The following is a 15541-nucleotide window of genomic DNA, read 5'->3' on the forward strand; positions in this document are numbered from 1 at the left end:
ACAATTACTATTTGATTGGCACCAAGTATCTGAAAGAACAGACTCTGGCTGGGATCACTGCTGTGACAAATGTCATTCCCTTAACTGACAGATGAGGATGTGAAACTGATCTTTCTAGGTTGTAGGCTGGTTGCAGAAGGGAGGCAAAAGAGCCTTTACACCTGAAGAGAAAGAGAGACCCCTTGAGGAATTCTTGGCCACCTCAAGTTTCCAGCCAGCAAGGAAACTGACCTCAGCCCTACACCTGCAAGGAACAACCTAGATTCTGCCAGCAATCTAAATGAGATTCAAAGCCAATTCTTCCAGATCCTCTTGAAAAGAGCTCAGCTTGGCATATGCCTTGATTTTGGTCTTGTGAGGCCCTAAGCAAAAAACTCAGCCTAGCTGCTTAGACTTTTGACCTATGAGACAATAAATGGGTGTTTTATTCAGCTGCTAAATTTGTAGTTGTTGCAGCAGCTATAGGAAACTAATACAGTCAGTATGAAGGCACTATAAATTATTTGACTAATTACAGTATTTGTTATTGGGTACCTAGGTTGAATGTAGGTTTCTCTTTGTTTTATGCTAGCATGAGAAAGAATAAACAATAAAGCTTCAGTAAAAAGCTTGACAACTACATCATTTCATCACCTGTTTGATTATTTCATGAGATAAGATCTTAGAAATGAAATTTCATGGTAAAAATGTTTTTGAAGGCTTTTGGTACATTTGATCAAATTTCCCTAGGAATTTTGTTTTGTCTTACAGTTTACATTTCTTTTACTTCTTTTCTCCCAGTATTGCAATACTAATTATCCTTTTTCTTTGTAATTTTTGATGAAATAATAGGCAAAGATTAACATATTGCTGGTTTTTTTGACCACTAGTGTCTGTAGCATAGTTTCAAGAAGTTAGTGATTTCTGGGTGTGATAGCACATGCCTATAATCCCAGCACTCTGAAAGCTGAGGCAGAAGGATTACAAGTTTGAAACTAGCCTGGGGACCTTATCAATTTAGAAAGAACCTATAGCTCAGTGGAAAGGCTCTGGGTTCAATAACAAGTACTGGAAAAAAAATAAAAGCAGTTAAGGGATTATAAATAGTTATACACTCTTTTTGTTCTCTAATTCTGTATTTAGCCTTATATCTTTTAAATTGTCTATGAAAATAACTAATGAAAATATGTTTTTAAAGAAAATACTGAAGCAATTTATACAGTTTTTTGGAGAACAATGATATAATCAACATAATCTCATTTAATTTATAGCTATGATCTACCAAGAACTATTATTTGAGATAGAACTTGAGAAGTTATATATAAAAGCAAGATATTTGGAAAGAAGCACAGTTTTTAGTGAATTACTACTTAAGCTTCAATCATTTGGTTTTTTATTTTCTTTAATTTTCAGACAATTCAGACAGTGAGTTCTAAAAATAAAAATCCCATAATTATTATGTGGGCACATTATTTCCCAGGGTATATTTTAAAATTTCTATGATATGCATTTGTGTGAGAAGTGGACAGAAAGTAAATATAAGGACAGTAAGTCCTTGACAGACATTTGAGTCGTGAACTTTCACAGATATGAACAGATCTCGCATAATAAACATTTGTAGATGCGAACAAATTCTGGAAGTAGCTAGGTGTCTGCCGGACATTGTCGCAGTTGTGCTGCTGTGTGCTCACTGTACAGTGCGATAGGGCACAGCCGGACAGGGCTCAATCAGAGCTCAGGATGTCCGGAACCAAGAGGAAAAGCAGTGGTGATGTGGAGGGGGCTGCTAGGAAGCGCAAAGCAATAACCGTGGAAACAAAAGTGAAAATAATTGAGAGATTGGATAGAGGTGAAAAGATGGTAGACAGAGCTTGTCTTTACAACATGAATCGTTCAACCATTACATAGCATATTTGTGTCAAAAGTATGTAAGACTCACCTTGTTGGACTTCCGAGCAAATCCGACTAAGAACATTCTCCCAGGACAGAACTTATTTTTAAGTCAAAGACTTAGAATAGTAATAATGATAGCATAGAATATTCTTTTAAAAATATTTGTGTGGGGATCGGGGATTTAGCTCAGCAGTTCTGGGGCCTGCCTCGCAAGCGCAAGGTCCTGAGTTCGATCCCTGGTAAAAAAAAAAAATAAATAAAAATTTTGTAAAGTAATATTGGAAGCAAAGCATTAAAGCTTTTTGCCTAAATAGAAATTATGTTTACTTCTTTCTCTGAAGTTTCTCTATGGTTCTCATTTATTTATTTATTTATTTATTTATTTATTTATTTAATTAAATTCTTTTATTGGTACATTGTAGGTATACAACACAATTACATTTCTCATTGGGAATTGTATATGGTTCTCATTTAAATGTGGCTCTTGAAAGTTAACCAAATATATACATCTTTACATTTTGCTACTTCCTTTTTTTTCACCTTTTAAAAAATGCTGGGCACGGGCCGGGGATTTAGCTCAGTGGTGCCGCTCCTGTCTTGCAACGGCAAGTTCCTGAGTTTGCTCCTCGGTACTGGAATAAAAAAATGCTGGGCTCTAATGAGGGCCCCTATAGTTAGTAGGCGAATGCTCTACCATCACTAGGCCTTTAAGGGTTCATATACACTATTGTGCTTTCATCTTAAACATCTCCCAAAGACTCATGTGTTGGAAGACTGGTCATCAGCCTGTAGTGCTTTTATGGGTGGTAGAAACTTTAAGAGATGGGGCCGATGGAAGAAAGTTAAGTCACTTGGGGTGTGTCCTTGAACAGGACAATGAGACCCTAGCCTTTCCTCTCTCATTTTGCTTCTCAGCCACTATGAGCTGAACAGGTTTGCTCTGCCCTATAGTTCTGATATGCTGGGCCGCCTCACCACAGGCCTCAAAGCAACAAGGCCAAGCAACCATGGGCTGAAAGCTCCGAAAGTGAGGGTCAGAGTAAACATTTCCTCCCTAAGTTTTCTGTCTGAGGTATTTTGTCACAGTGACGGAAAACTGACGAACACATATACCATCCCTGTTATGTGGGTATACAACGGTTCTGGGAGAATAAGGAAGGCCCTTGGAAGGGAAGAAGTTGGAGAGGGGCCTTTAAAAACCGTACCAAAGGATGCCTAGCAGAACCTTTTCAGTGGTTCCTAAAATGTGGGTGCACTCATAAACAACTGTAATGCTTTTCCCCCCATGGAAAAGGTACAATATCACAGCAATTTTTTCGAGGAGAAACTGTAAGTTTAAGTATTTACGGTACTGTAAATTATTGAATATTGCATTTTAAGCACTGTCACTTTGGTGAGAGTAGACTTAGGGACCATTGTAAATACTGGTACCTTCTCAGTGAGTGGGCCTGGCTGTATTATTCATGGAAGGACTTTGTGTGGATCAGAGCTAGCATTTGATGCACTTGTAGCTTGCATCTGCCATGCATAAAACCGTGATTTTTGTTTTCAGTTTCAAAGGAAAAATCGACTCAAATTGAAATTTAAAGAGAAAGCACCCAGGACCTTTTGATTAAATCTATCAGAAAGAGAGCAGTGAGTTGTTTAGCATTTGATTGGGAATTCTGAATTCTGTTGACCTTGATGACAGGTTTATGGTTGACATATCTAACTTCCTGAAGTGTTTTCAAGAATACGGGCATTTTGATTAAAAATATTGCCACAAAATTTTCTAGAGATCTTTTTAAAGGATCTTAAAGTTAATTGAAGAAGATACTGTAGCAAAAGGCAGTTATTACAGAGAAGGTTTCAAAGGAAATATTAAAAAGTATGCGTAATTTGAATTTAGAACTTCAAAGCTAGAATAGTTCTTATACAAAGAAAAATGTTTTCTCAGGATTAATTTTGCTTTTTAAGTCTTTGAGATGAGAGAGGGTATTTGTGATACAAAATTGTTAAGGAAACACTTTATATCAAGGTAGGAGAATCTTTTTTATTGTAGAAATCATACTCACATATAGGTTTGTATATGGAAAAAATTTAAACAATACATGCACACATATGTAATAAAATTGTCCTTACACTCATTTTCTGGAGATAAAAAATTTCCATGTTGGGATTTATGTCATGTAAGACCTTGTTTCCATACACATATAAAATTATCAGTAACTACCAATACACACAACTACATTTAAGTAACAATGTGACCAAGCTGAATCTACTCTGTAGCTACATCTTTTTTGTTTTATTTTGTAAAAGGAGATTTACTGAGTTATGATTTGGGTAGGAAAATTCTTCCTTTCTATGTATACCGTTTAATCAGCTTTGACCAGTGTATATATTTGCACAATCACCATCACAATCAAGACAGAGAATATTCCCATAAGCTCTTGAAGTTCTCTCCTGGCCTTTAGTCTGTCTTTCTCCTCTAATGTCAGCTCTTGGGAACCACTGATCTGATTTCTGTTTTATAGTTTTGTTTGTTTTCAGATGTTTTATATATGGGTTTTATGTGACTGGCATCTTTTACTTTGTATAATGCTTTTGAAATTTTTCTTATTTATTGGCAGTTGCTTTTATCTTATTGGTGGGTTTTATTTCATTTTGCAAATGTACCACAATTTGTTTATCCACTCACTATTGAGGGAAATTTGGGTTATTTCCAGTTTTTTGCTGTTATGAATTAAACTGCTTTAAATATCCATATACAGGTCTTTGTGTGTACACGTTTTCATCTCTGTTGTGTAAATACCTAGAGTGGGTTTGCTAGAGTACAAGTATGTGTTTAAATTTATGAGGCACTGCTAAAGTTTTCTAAAGCAGCTGTACAATTTTGTATTCACACCAGTTATTTTGAGTATTCTAGTTTTTCTGCATCCTTGTTAGCACTTGGTATAGTCAAGGTTTTAAATTTTAGCCATTTTAATAGTTCTGTAGGGATATTTCATTGATTTGAACTTGCATTTCTGTAATGCCTAAAGATCATGAGAGTCTTTTATAGGCTTCTCATGTGTGTATTCTGTTCAACTCTTCTGCTAATTTCTTAAATTGCATTCTTTGCTTTACTTTTGAGTAGTAAACGTTCTTCCTATATTGTCAACACAAGTCCTTATCAATGAGTGTTTTGCAAATATCTTTTACCTGTCCATGACTTGTCTTTTTATTTTCTTGTTTTTAGAAAAATAGACACTTTAAATTTTGACAAGGTATATTAAATCAAATTTTCTGTTATGGTTTAAGAGTTTTGTCTCCTCAGACTATCTTGCCTAACTTAAGGCTATAGTAATTTTCTTAAGTATTTTGGAAGTTATATGACCTTAGCTCTTATATTTAGGCCTATCACTATCACTTCTTTGTGTATGTGTAAATATTATTACCTCAAGATTTTATTGTTTTCAAGGTAAATCAAAAGACAAAGCTTAGAACTGGATCGCTCAATGCTTTTTCTTCTTGTCTCCTCCCCATTCAAAATGCTTGCATCTCTTAGCAGCCAGCATTCTCTTAGATCTGCAGTTGGGCTCAACAAACTCAGGGCTCAGAATAATCTTCTTTGTAGTTTTTGGCCTTTTTCTGGAAAATCTGCTTAGCCTCTGCTTCCTGTGGGGTTGGTACTTTCCATACCTCCCACAGGAGGTTTGCTGGGCTCTGGAACCTTTACCATGTTGGCAGGAGCTCTATCAGCACGGAAAAAGATGATCACTTTCACCTTGGTACTGGACCTCAGACTGTGAGGCTGGTTCACTTGCACTGGTCCTCGTCCCTGTGGAGGACTCTGAACCTCTTACCAATACCTTGCACCAGTATCAATCCCTTTGCATAAGCTCTGTGAGGGGGAACTCACACAAGTTAAACAAAGCAACTTCATTAGGCACAGATAGCTAGCAAAGGACAATAGGAGCTGAGGATTCAAAGATGCTTTCCAGAGTGGAAACTTCCCACTTCTGCTAGGTCCACTTCTCATCACAGATGAGGGACCCTGAAAGCACACTCTATCCTGGATTCTATATCCAGGGACAGTGAGACATTCGGAGGCAAAGAGTCACAGAATATTCTCCTCTGGGTCTGTTCCTCTGACCAGTTCCTCTTTATGTCAGGATGTAGCACATCCAGCACCTTCTACAGTTATCTGAGCGGTACAAGCCATAAGGGGAAGAGCTGGGATGCCAAGGTCATTTGTGTTCCATAGATCCCATTTCCTGTGACGACTAAATTTTACCTCACTCTTTTTAGTGATTGTGTATTAAATTGTAGTATCGATATATCCTGACTTTATTTAGCCCTTCTCAAGTGAATGTATTTAAAACATGGTTCCTATAAAGGAAATATTTCTGGAAGCAAAACTGTTAACTCATAGGACTTTCAATTTTAATACTATGGTAAGTATTGCCGAATTGGTTCCACAAAAGAGGATAGAATTTTTACTATTAATAGCTAAAGAAAGTGTCCTTCATCCTAAATCTTAGCCATAACTAGATATTTTCAATCTTTCAAATTTTCGTTAATTTCATTAGTGAAAAATGATGTTGTGTGTTTAGATTGCACCTCTCTGATCTTTGGACAACTCATTTAGCTATCTTTTAAATTTATATTTAGCTGTCTTTTTTATTTTTTATTTTTCTTTATATGCAATTTACCATTTTTAACCATACAATTCAGTGACATTAAGTACATTCACGCTGCTGTTCAACCATTACCATGATGATCTCTGGAACCTTTTCATCTTTCCAAATGGGAACCTGTACACGCATTAAACACTAATTCTCCATTCTTCTCTCCCCAAACTGCTGCTTACCACTATTTAACTTCCTATCTGTCTATGAGTTTGCCTATTCTTTTTTTTGGTTTTTTTTGGCACCGGGAAGCAAACTCGGGTCCTTGCACTTGTGGGGCAGGCAGCAGCACCACTGAGATAAATCCCCAGCCCTAGTTTTCCTATTCTTGATACCTCATGTAAATGGAATCGTACAATATTTGTGTTTTTCTTATTTCACTCACTATATTTTGAAGGTTTATCCATGCTGTAGGATGTGTGAGAATTGCATTTCTTTTTTCTTTTGCAGTGGTAGGGATTCAACTCAGGGCCTTTGCATTGAGCTACATCCCCAGCCCTTTTCATTTTAAATTTTGTTACAGGATCTCACTAAGTCACTAAGTTGCCCAGGTTGGGCTCAAGCTTATGATTCTCCTTCCTCAGCCTCCCAGAGAGCTGGGGATTACAGGTATGCACCACCATGCCTGGATTCTTTTTTAAGGCTAAGTAATATCTTATTATATGTAAATATCACTTTTTTTTTTTTTACACATTCACCATTGATTGACATTTGAATTGTTTCTGCTTTTTGGCTATTCTGATAATGCTGATATAAATACTTATGTATAAATAACTGTTTAAGTTCTCTTTCTTACTTCTTTTGAGTATATACCTAGAAGTCAAATTGCTGGATCATGTAGCATTTTTATCCTTAACATTTTGAAGGGCTGATATACTATTTTCTATAGTGGTTATACTATTTACATTTCCTCCCACAATGCACATGTGGTCCAACTTGTCTATTTTTTACTTTATGTATTAAAAATGTATTTTTCTTCTCTGAATTATTTGTATGCTTTGTCCTTCTTTTCTATTAGATTTTCTCCTTTTCTTTCTTGTCTTCCTCCTCTTTCTTTTTTTCTTATTAAAGTTTTTTTTTTGCCAGAAATTATTTGTATTTTAGAGGCATTAGCTTTTAGGTTTTAGCTACAAACTTTTCTGCTCTGACATTGGTCTTTTAATTCTATTTAATGAACTTTTCATCTTCAGGAGGAGCTAAATCACCTCCTTGGCAGAGTGCTGGCCCTTCATTTACTCTGTATTGCAAGAAAAGCAGCACAACTTTCTCTATAATAATTATTAATACATATTCATTTTATAAATGGATAGGATTCAATGTAGTATTTTTCATGGATGCATATATTGTGCATTGTGTCTATTCACCCTTCTGCTCCTGTGTGGATCTTTTTAGCATATGCACATATATTGTAGAGTTGTTTGATTTCACCTGACCTTGATTTCTTGCTCAGAAAGGTGCTCCCCAACTCAAAACTAGGAGGCTATTCCTCTGTTCAGTTCCAGTATTTTACAGTTCAGTCTGGTCCCATGGAGTCCGATAAGGAGATAATCCACCCTATGGATTCTGTTTCTGCGTAGATAACCAGCGGTCTCAGATTCTCTACATGGCCCCTTCTCTTTCTCACTGCTTTAAAATGCCAGCTTTATTATATGCTAAATTTTTATATATAATTCAGCCCATTTCAGAATGTTGTCTTCAGTTTCATGGATCTCTGTTTTGTGGACAGCATCACTCTTGCAGTTTATTTTATGGATAACTGCTGATCCTTCGAAGCATTTTAAATTCATTTTATTTTCCTGGGTTTAGATGTTATAGACTAAAATTGCAGCAGTAGACTGCAAGACAAATTCTGATAAAAACATAGTCATAGTCATAGTCAGCTTTCTTACACCTCTACATTACTTCTAACTCGCTCCCACCATAGGAATGATGTCTTTGGTGACATGGTAACTTTATTCTTGCATTTATGTTGAGTCAGAAGCTGCTTTAAGTTTCATGTTTGTGATTATCTGGAAATCTGAAAAAAAATAAATTATAAAATTAACTTTTACATTGGGCTAGAAAGTAAAACCACTTTGAAATATAGCTTAAAGGTGAAAAATACTTAAATTATTTTTCATTTGCAAGAACACCTCTGATTTTTTTGAAAAGTAGTGCTTCAGTGTTAGCTTATCAACTGACAGACAAAACTACACTTCTTGTTGTTGAAGAATAAAATTATATTTAGTTCTTACACAATGAGGGTACTAAATAGAAAGGTTTTACTTGATTTATTGTACCTGTTGGGGTTTTCCAAGTGTTCTGAACTTTGAGACACATTTTCTTCTGTTGATCTTCTAGGCACTTCTAAAGAAAAAGATATATAAATTTAATCATTTATCATGAGTGCAGTTTATGGTTGTTTTGAACTTGAACCTGGGAATGCCTTTTCAGCGATATCCATCCTTACCACATACATCATGATAAAGGTGTGTGTATCACTAGGGAAAATTATATTGTTTGAAGATAACCAAAACAATATCTTTCACTCCATATATTCTTCTACAGAGTGGCCTTGTTACCATCATGAAGAAGCAGAATATTATTCCTCTCCTCTTGAAATTGGGCATAGGGCTTTTGTAATCAATAGAAAATGGAGAAAATGACTTGTAACATGACTTCCAGCCTCTGCCTGGTGGCCTACGGACGTTTGTTTTGGAAGAAGCAAGTCACCATATAAGAGATCCGACCACCCGAGACTGCCATGCTGGATAGCCATGTGCAGATGCTCTAGAGTCCCAGCCGAGCCCAGTCTGATGGGTACCCCCACCAGGCCCCAGTTTACAAACAAACCTGTCTTTGAGCCTTCAAATCAGCCCAGTGGTCATCAGGTACTACTTAGTCACCTCAACTGATGTCCAGCCAAGCCCTGCCTGAATTTCTAAACCACAGAATTCTTGTGATATAAGGAAACAACTGGAAAGGCCCCTGTGCAATGGGAAAGGGCAGCTTTTAGGAATAAGATGACATAATAAAACAATACTCAGAAGTAATATTAATTTAGAACAATTTAAAGTACCCAAATAATGAAGTCAAATATGGAAAATTTATATATATATAAATATATCTATATAGAATAGATGAAGAGATGTATAAAGAGACATGTTAATTTGTTACTTAACTTTCGTATCTGCCCTTTTATTTTTGACTGGAATCCAGTGGGACAGATCCAGTAAGATATTGCAGGCCTGCTTATGACAGTCCCCAGTTTTTACACCCCCCTCTCATTTCCTACATTCTCTTCGGAATACAGAAAATGCAATAGTTGGACTATTATCAGTAACACACACCTATCTTCACCCTAGTTTCTGAAATCCTCTTTATATTCTTGCTCTAACAGGCATACAGCCTTCCTCTGGAAATACTATTGGTCCAGAAATGCTTTTTGCTTTTGTTTTTCTCAGTCTTCTCACTACTGGACTTAGAGATGGGAGACATCCCCCCGTTCCCATGTTATTCAGGACATTTGTCCTTCTCCTTTCTCTTCCTAGTGCTCATGTCATCAGACTACAAATTAGCCATTCATGCTTATTTTGATCTATCTACAACTGGAGTCATTCTCAACTGAGTTTATCTTTGGCTTATTGTAATTTTACTAGTTTCTAAATGTAGTAATTTCAATATGTCTCAATTACTTGATCTCCTATTCTCTTAGATCTTATTTTTTCTTCCTTCCTCAGCCATTGACTTTCCTGGTAGTAATTAGAACTTGTCATCACCAGTAAATACAAGCTCTTCTGTATTTCAGTTTCGTGCAACAACTACTCAGTTGCCACCTTTTCTCCTTTTACTTCACCTTTTCTTTGGTACTTCAACACAATATGAAAACACATCTCTGTATAGAGGACCTTGAGACCTCCAATTCTACCACCTCTTGAATGTTCCTCCACATTTTGAAACCTCTCTCTTCTTCATACCGTTTAAACTTCATGCTCACTCCTTAAGATATACATTCACTTCTTTATCCTTTTGCCACTTTGTCAAAGCCACTTGACAAGGTTATAACCCTAATTAAATCCAGCTGAATGCCTGTTCCTCGCCTGTACCATGTAGCTTGATGTGGCTGCAGAAAACGCACAACTGGGCAAAGAAGCTTCACTTTAAGTTCATGGGCACAAATGCTAGGTGCACTATTAATGCTTTCAGTCCATCCTACTAAACATTGTAATTCATTTTTTCTTTCACTTTCATAGATCACTGTTTAACTTTTTCTTTTTTTTTTCTTGAACCACTAGCCCTCCTCTGCATCTTCATTCTCAGCTAATGATTTATTTTTGTTTCATGGAGGAAATAAACATAGGAAAAAAATTCTAAAAACTCTATGGCAAGAGCTCCTCCTATGACTGCTTCTGTTCTGAATACTATACTCCCATTGTGTCACTATGGATGAGCTGCCTACATTCCAATCTGAAGTAACATCTTCCACTTCTACCTCACTTCCCTCACTTCCTGCCTTGCTCACAGCAGACATAGCTCTAGGAATTCCATCTGCCTCCCACTGAAGGGAAGATTTTTTTTTTCTTAAATTCTTTTATTGGTACATTTTAGGTATACAACACAATTACACTTCCATTGGGAACTTGTACCTTTACATGATGCATCTTGGTTCTTATTTTTTCCCCATTCCTAGCCCTCCCTTCACCCCCTCCTCCCTTCCCTATTTACAAAGACTTTATTTCCATTTTTTTCCATTTCTCAGCATTTTTCCTTTCCCTTCTTTCCTTTCCCCTGCCCCTCCCACTACCCCTACCCCTTTAGACCTTTTCTTCCTATTTTACATTATTGATTATTCATTCTAACCTTTGGTACATTTTAGTTATACAATATAATGACATTCATCATTGGAAATTTGCACCTTTACATAATCTCTCTTGGTTCTTATTTTTCACCTTGCCCAGCCTTCCCTTCAACCCCTCCATTCCTCCCTATTTACAAAAATTTTGTTCCTATTTTTTCATTTTCTCATATTAATTCCAATCCCTTCTTTCCTTTCTCCTACCCCTCCCACTTCCTTCCCCTTTGCCCCTTTTCTTCCTATTTCACGTTACCTACTATACATTTTAGTCCTTATTTACACTTTCATTTTCTCACACCAGAGAAACTATTCGGTATTTATACACGTGTGTCCTATTTATTTCACTTAAGAGTGTTGCCTCAATGTGCATCCACTTAGTTATAAATGTCTCTAATTTCTCATTTTTTATGGCTGAGTAGTACTCCATTTTATTAAAAAACCACATTTTCTTTATCCGGTTTCCAGTTGATGGCCACTTGGGATGTTTCCAAGTTTTAGCTATTACAAAGTGTGCTACTATGAACATGGGTGCACATATATCACTGTGGTATGATTCTTTTAATTCTTTGGGGAAGATCTCCACCAGTGGAATAGTGGGGTCAAATGGGATGAAGTGGAGATTTTGCTATTAGATCACTTCCTCCAGCATATGAATAATTAGTTGAGGCCATTGTTCTCACCAATGGATGTGGGCAGGACTAGATGTGCTGTACGTGGTGTGTGGCCCATGACACTGGGCATTCATTCCTCCTTGAACTTTCACTTTTTTTTCAATCTCAAACATGGAACAATTACTCTATCATTCAGATTCTACCATGCAGAAAATGACCGAAGTCTAAGGCAGTGGTTTTCTACTGGGTGTGACTTCGTCCCCCTCCCTCAATAACAACTGGAAACTTTTTTGTTGTTATAACCAGTAGAAAGAAGAGCTACTGACATCTAATGTGTAGAGGCCAGGGATGTTTCTCAACATCCAACAACGCACATGACAGTCAAGGCCTACTCTCCCCATCCCAATAAAATATTGTTCAGCCCATTTCAGGAGAGCAAGGTTGGGAAACCCTACCCTGCGGGGGTGGGGGGAGCAGTAAGATGAAAGGCCAATGCTCCCGAATGTCTGTGGGATTCCTGCATGCATGTAGAATGCTCACTTTAGGGTTAAGGAGGCAGAAAGCTTCATATTCTCAACCTACTGTACTTTCGGGGCTCTCTATAAAAAGGGCTTGGTCTCTCACCTAACTAATATGTTTTTTCGTTCTCTTAGATAAAGAACCACCTTCAGCTTTTCAGCTTAATATTTTTCCTTGCACTACAATATACCCTAATGCCCACTTTATACATTCTAATGTCTTGAACTCAGCATTTCTTTGGCTTGAAAGAATGTAACAGGATGTAGAAAATTTCCCTTGATTTTCTAAGTTTGAAATTGTGCTTGGTTGGTCTCAAATACATTAGCTTTCATTCCCTGGATACTGAGGAAAGTTGATTTTATTGTGGAATATTTCCCGAAGTAGACTGACTGAGCAGAATAGCTATATATACCATTGCTCTACTCCATGTGGGTTACAACTACTAGTTTCAATCAAAAACATTTACACACTCTGCTCTAGGAAATCTTAGCAATGATTAATTTACGAGAAGAAATATTTAAACTTAACTTTCAGGTGTTCTGATGCTTCTATTTATTTACAATGAAGTGGGCCTCACAGGATTGTTGACTCTTGGTTCCATCTTTGTAAAAGTGCTCATTTCAATTCCTAATCTAGGTTCTGTGTTATGGGCCTGATCTAGGGTATGATTTGAATAATGTGTGGTCTGTAGGACTTCAAGGAAGCTGTAAGGTACCACTCTCAGAGAGGGGCTGATAACAATCAAGAAGAAGTTAAAGTGTGATATTTGCTTCTACTATTAACTATTTCAATAGAAATGGGCATTTCTCTGCTAACAATGAAGACATTCTCAGATGCTAAATCCTCTCAAGTGGGCAACAAAAGGATCTTATTCATACTACCCATCAGTCCATACTGCAAAGGAATAAGCCAGTCAATACTGATTATAATAAGCTTACCATCTCATCCCCTTATTTGAAAAACAATGGCATATAATTTTTAGATAATATAGTATACATATATAAATGAGATTTAAAAATATTATCTGTAGAGGAGCATGAATTAAAATGGAGGAGATACTCTCTGGCAGTTTGGTGACTGGAAAGGTGCATGAATTTTTATAATTTTGTCATGTAAAACCTTTTTAGTGGCCTTATTGTAGAAAAGGGTAAATAATAACTCATACATAAAGGTTGTGTCAGAGTTTATAGACTAGACCCCTGGTAATGGATTCAACCTTTCCACAACAAATCAAAAGTATTGTTGTATGTTCACATGAATATACAGTAGTCATTACCTTAAATTTAAAACTCACTATAAGCAGCAAACACAGAGAGCAGGATATGAAGGCTGTATTGTATCAGTGTGGTCTGCAGAGAATTTCTTCATACGGTTTTTGCCTTGTTGAAATATATGTCACAGTTCAAAGCTAAAGGGATTACTTTTGAATAGTCATCACAAAGGTTGATTACATTCGTATATCATATTTAGCTGGGCCCTGCAGGCTATTATTCCATTAGCTATGCAGGTCTGGCCATTGTCAAAAAGTTGATCACCTAATGTTAAAAGACTGTGGTTTCTGTTGACCTTATCAAAATGTCTCAAAAGATTTTGTTAAAAAATAAAACTCAGATTATATTTTATGAAGCTGATTAAGAGTAAATAATGTGTATAAAATGCTCATATCTTATGGGTGATCTTAGCACTATGCCTTTTTCGACAATGTGAGGATATTTTGCTTTTGTGTTTTAGTACATTTTACTTGAAGTCACAGATCCAATTTTAGTACAAATAGCACTTCTTTTTGATGGTAAAAAGTCTCAGAAACTGCCAGGGATTTAGCTCAGTGGTTCTGCCGCCTGCCTTACAAGCTCAAAGTCCAGAGTTCGATCCCCGGTACCAAAAACAAAAGCAAAAACAAAAAAAAAGTCTCAGAAACTAATTTCTGAAAAGAGTGGAAGTCTCTTCCTTTACCATCATGTATTTAAATAATATAAAATTAACACAATGGTGAAAGTAAGACAATATATCAATACTAATACAATAGATAATCTACGATGGTCTAATTATAATATGGTTTTATAATCCCACAGTACTGAAGAGAATGGAGTTTTGAAGAAATACATGTAAAAATTGACAACTTGTCATTCACACTCGATAAGGAAAATCACTTTGAATAAATATTCTGTTTACTTTTTAGACAATGACTGTATGACTTCACTCAATCACAATAGTTGAATAATTTTAATAAGTTAAACATATATTTTATAAGCCTGAATACCATTACCAATTAAAAGCATGTTTGTATAAGCCTGACTTTTAAGCTATTTTAAGTTGACCAAAAAATAAGTAATGAAATGAAATTTTATCTTTGAAAAAGATATTTACAAGGATAGCTTTATTATTTTCAATAGCATATATAAAATTATCATTAGAATTAACTCACAAGAGCTGTCCTTTGGGAACAAAGATGGTTTTGAAGTAATCTCTGTTGAATGACTAGTGCCTCAATTGTGTTTTCAGAACTGGAAAGGGATTGACGTAGACACATGTGTGCTCCTTGGCATGGTGCCCCTGGTGTCCAATGGTGTGGAAGATGGCTGGTCAGGGTTACAGGCTGTGATCCTGGAACACAGCCAGACACTAATTCTGGCCTCATTAGCACTGCTCTCCAATCAGCTCAACTTTTCAGCCAGTGGAAGTTTCCTAATATTTCTTGTACTTGCTTTTAGCCACCCCGCTTGACACTGACAATAGAGAAGTGGTAGGGGTCAGTCAGAGGGAGACAGATGGCGTGTTCAGCTGTGGTACTGGGGATTGAGGCCAGGATCTTTTGGACCGAACCACACCCCTAGTCATTAATTAATTAATTGATTGATTAATTAATTAATGAGACAGGGTCTCACTAAGTCTCTAAGATGCCCAGGTTCGGCTCAAACTTGGTGATCCTCTGGGATTACCATAGACTAGCTAGAGAGGGATGCTGTCCCATTATCATCCCTGGGGCTAAAGGGGAAAGTGAGGAGTACCTTGTTACTGGACTGCAAGTGAGGTACAGAGATTCAGGAGAGGGATTG

At 36.6% G+C, this 15541-nt stretch overlaps 1 protein-coding gene across 2 annotated transcripts in view; it reads right to left on the reverse strand.

Moving 5' to 3' along the window:
* Window positions 1-3408: 3408 nt before the first annotated feature.
* The window catches only part of Ttc29 (tetratricopeptide repeat domain 29), a 208669-nt gene continuing 196536 nt past the window's right edge, over window positions 3409-15541 (reverse strand). Inside the window, exons 11-12 of one of the 2 annotated variants that reach the window (XM_021247711.2) lie at window positions 8801-8867; window positions 3409-8538 (exon numbers count right to left, since the gene is read on the reverse strand). In XM_021247711.2, the coding sequence (XP_021103370.2) occupies window positions 8508-8538; window positions 8801-8867 (98 nt within the window). In that variant the 3' untranslated portion in view covers window positions 3409-8507. The remainder of the gene's footprint in view (window positions 8539-8800; window positions 8868-15541) is intronic. The other variant, XM_013067118.3, reaches the window with a different exon arrangement.

This window comes from Heterocephalus glaber, unplaced genomic scaffold (genome assembly GCF_053883595.1).
Source record: "Heterocephalus glaber isolate CG9 unplaced genomic scaffold, H.glaber_assembly_v1.0 deba00001587, whole genome shotgun sequence".
Classification (NCBI taxonomy): domain Eukaryota; kingdom Metazoa; phylum Chordata; class Mammalia; order Rodentia; family Bathyergidae; genus Heterocephalus; species Heterocephalus glaber.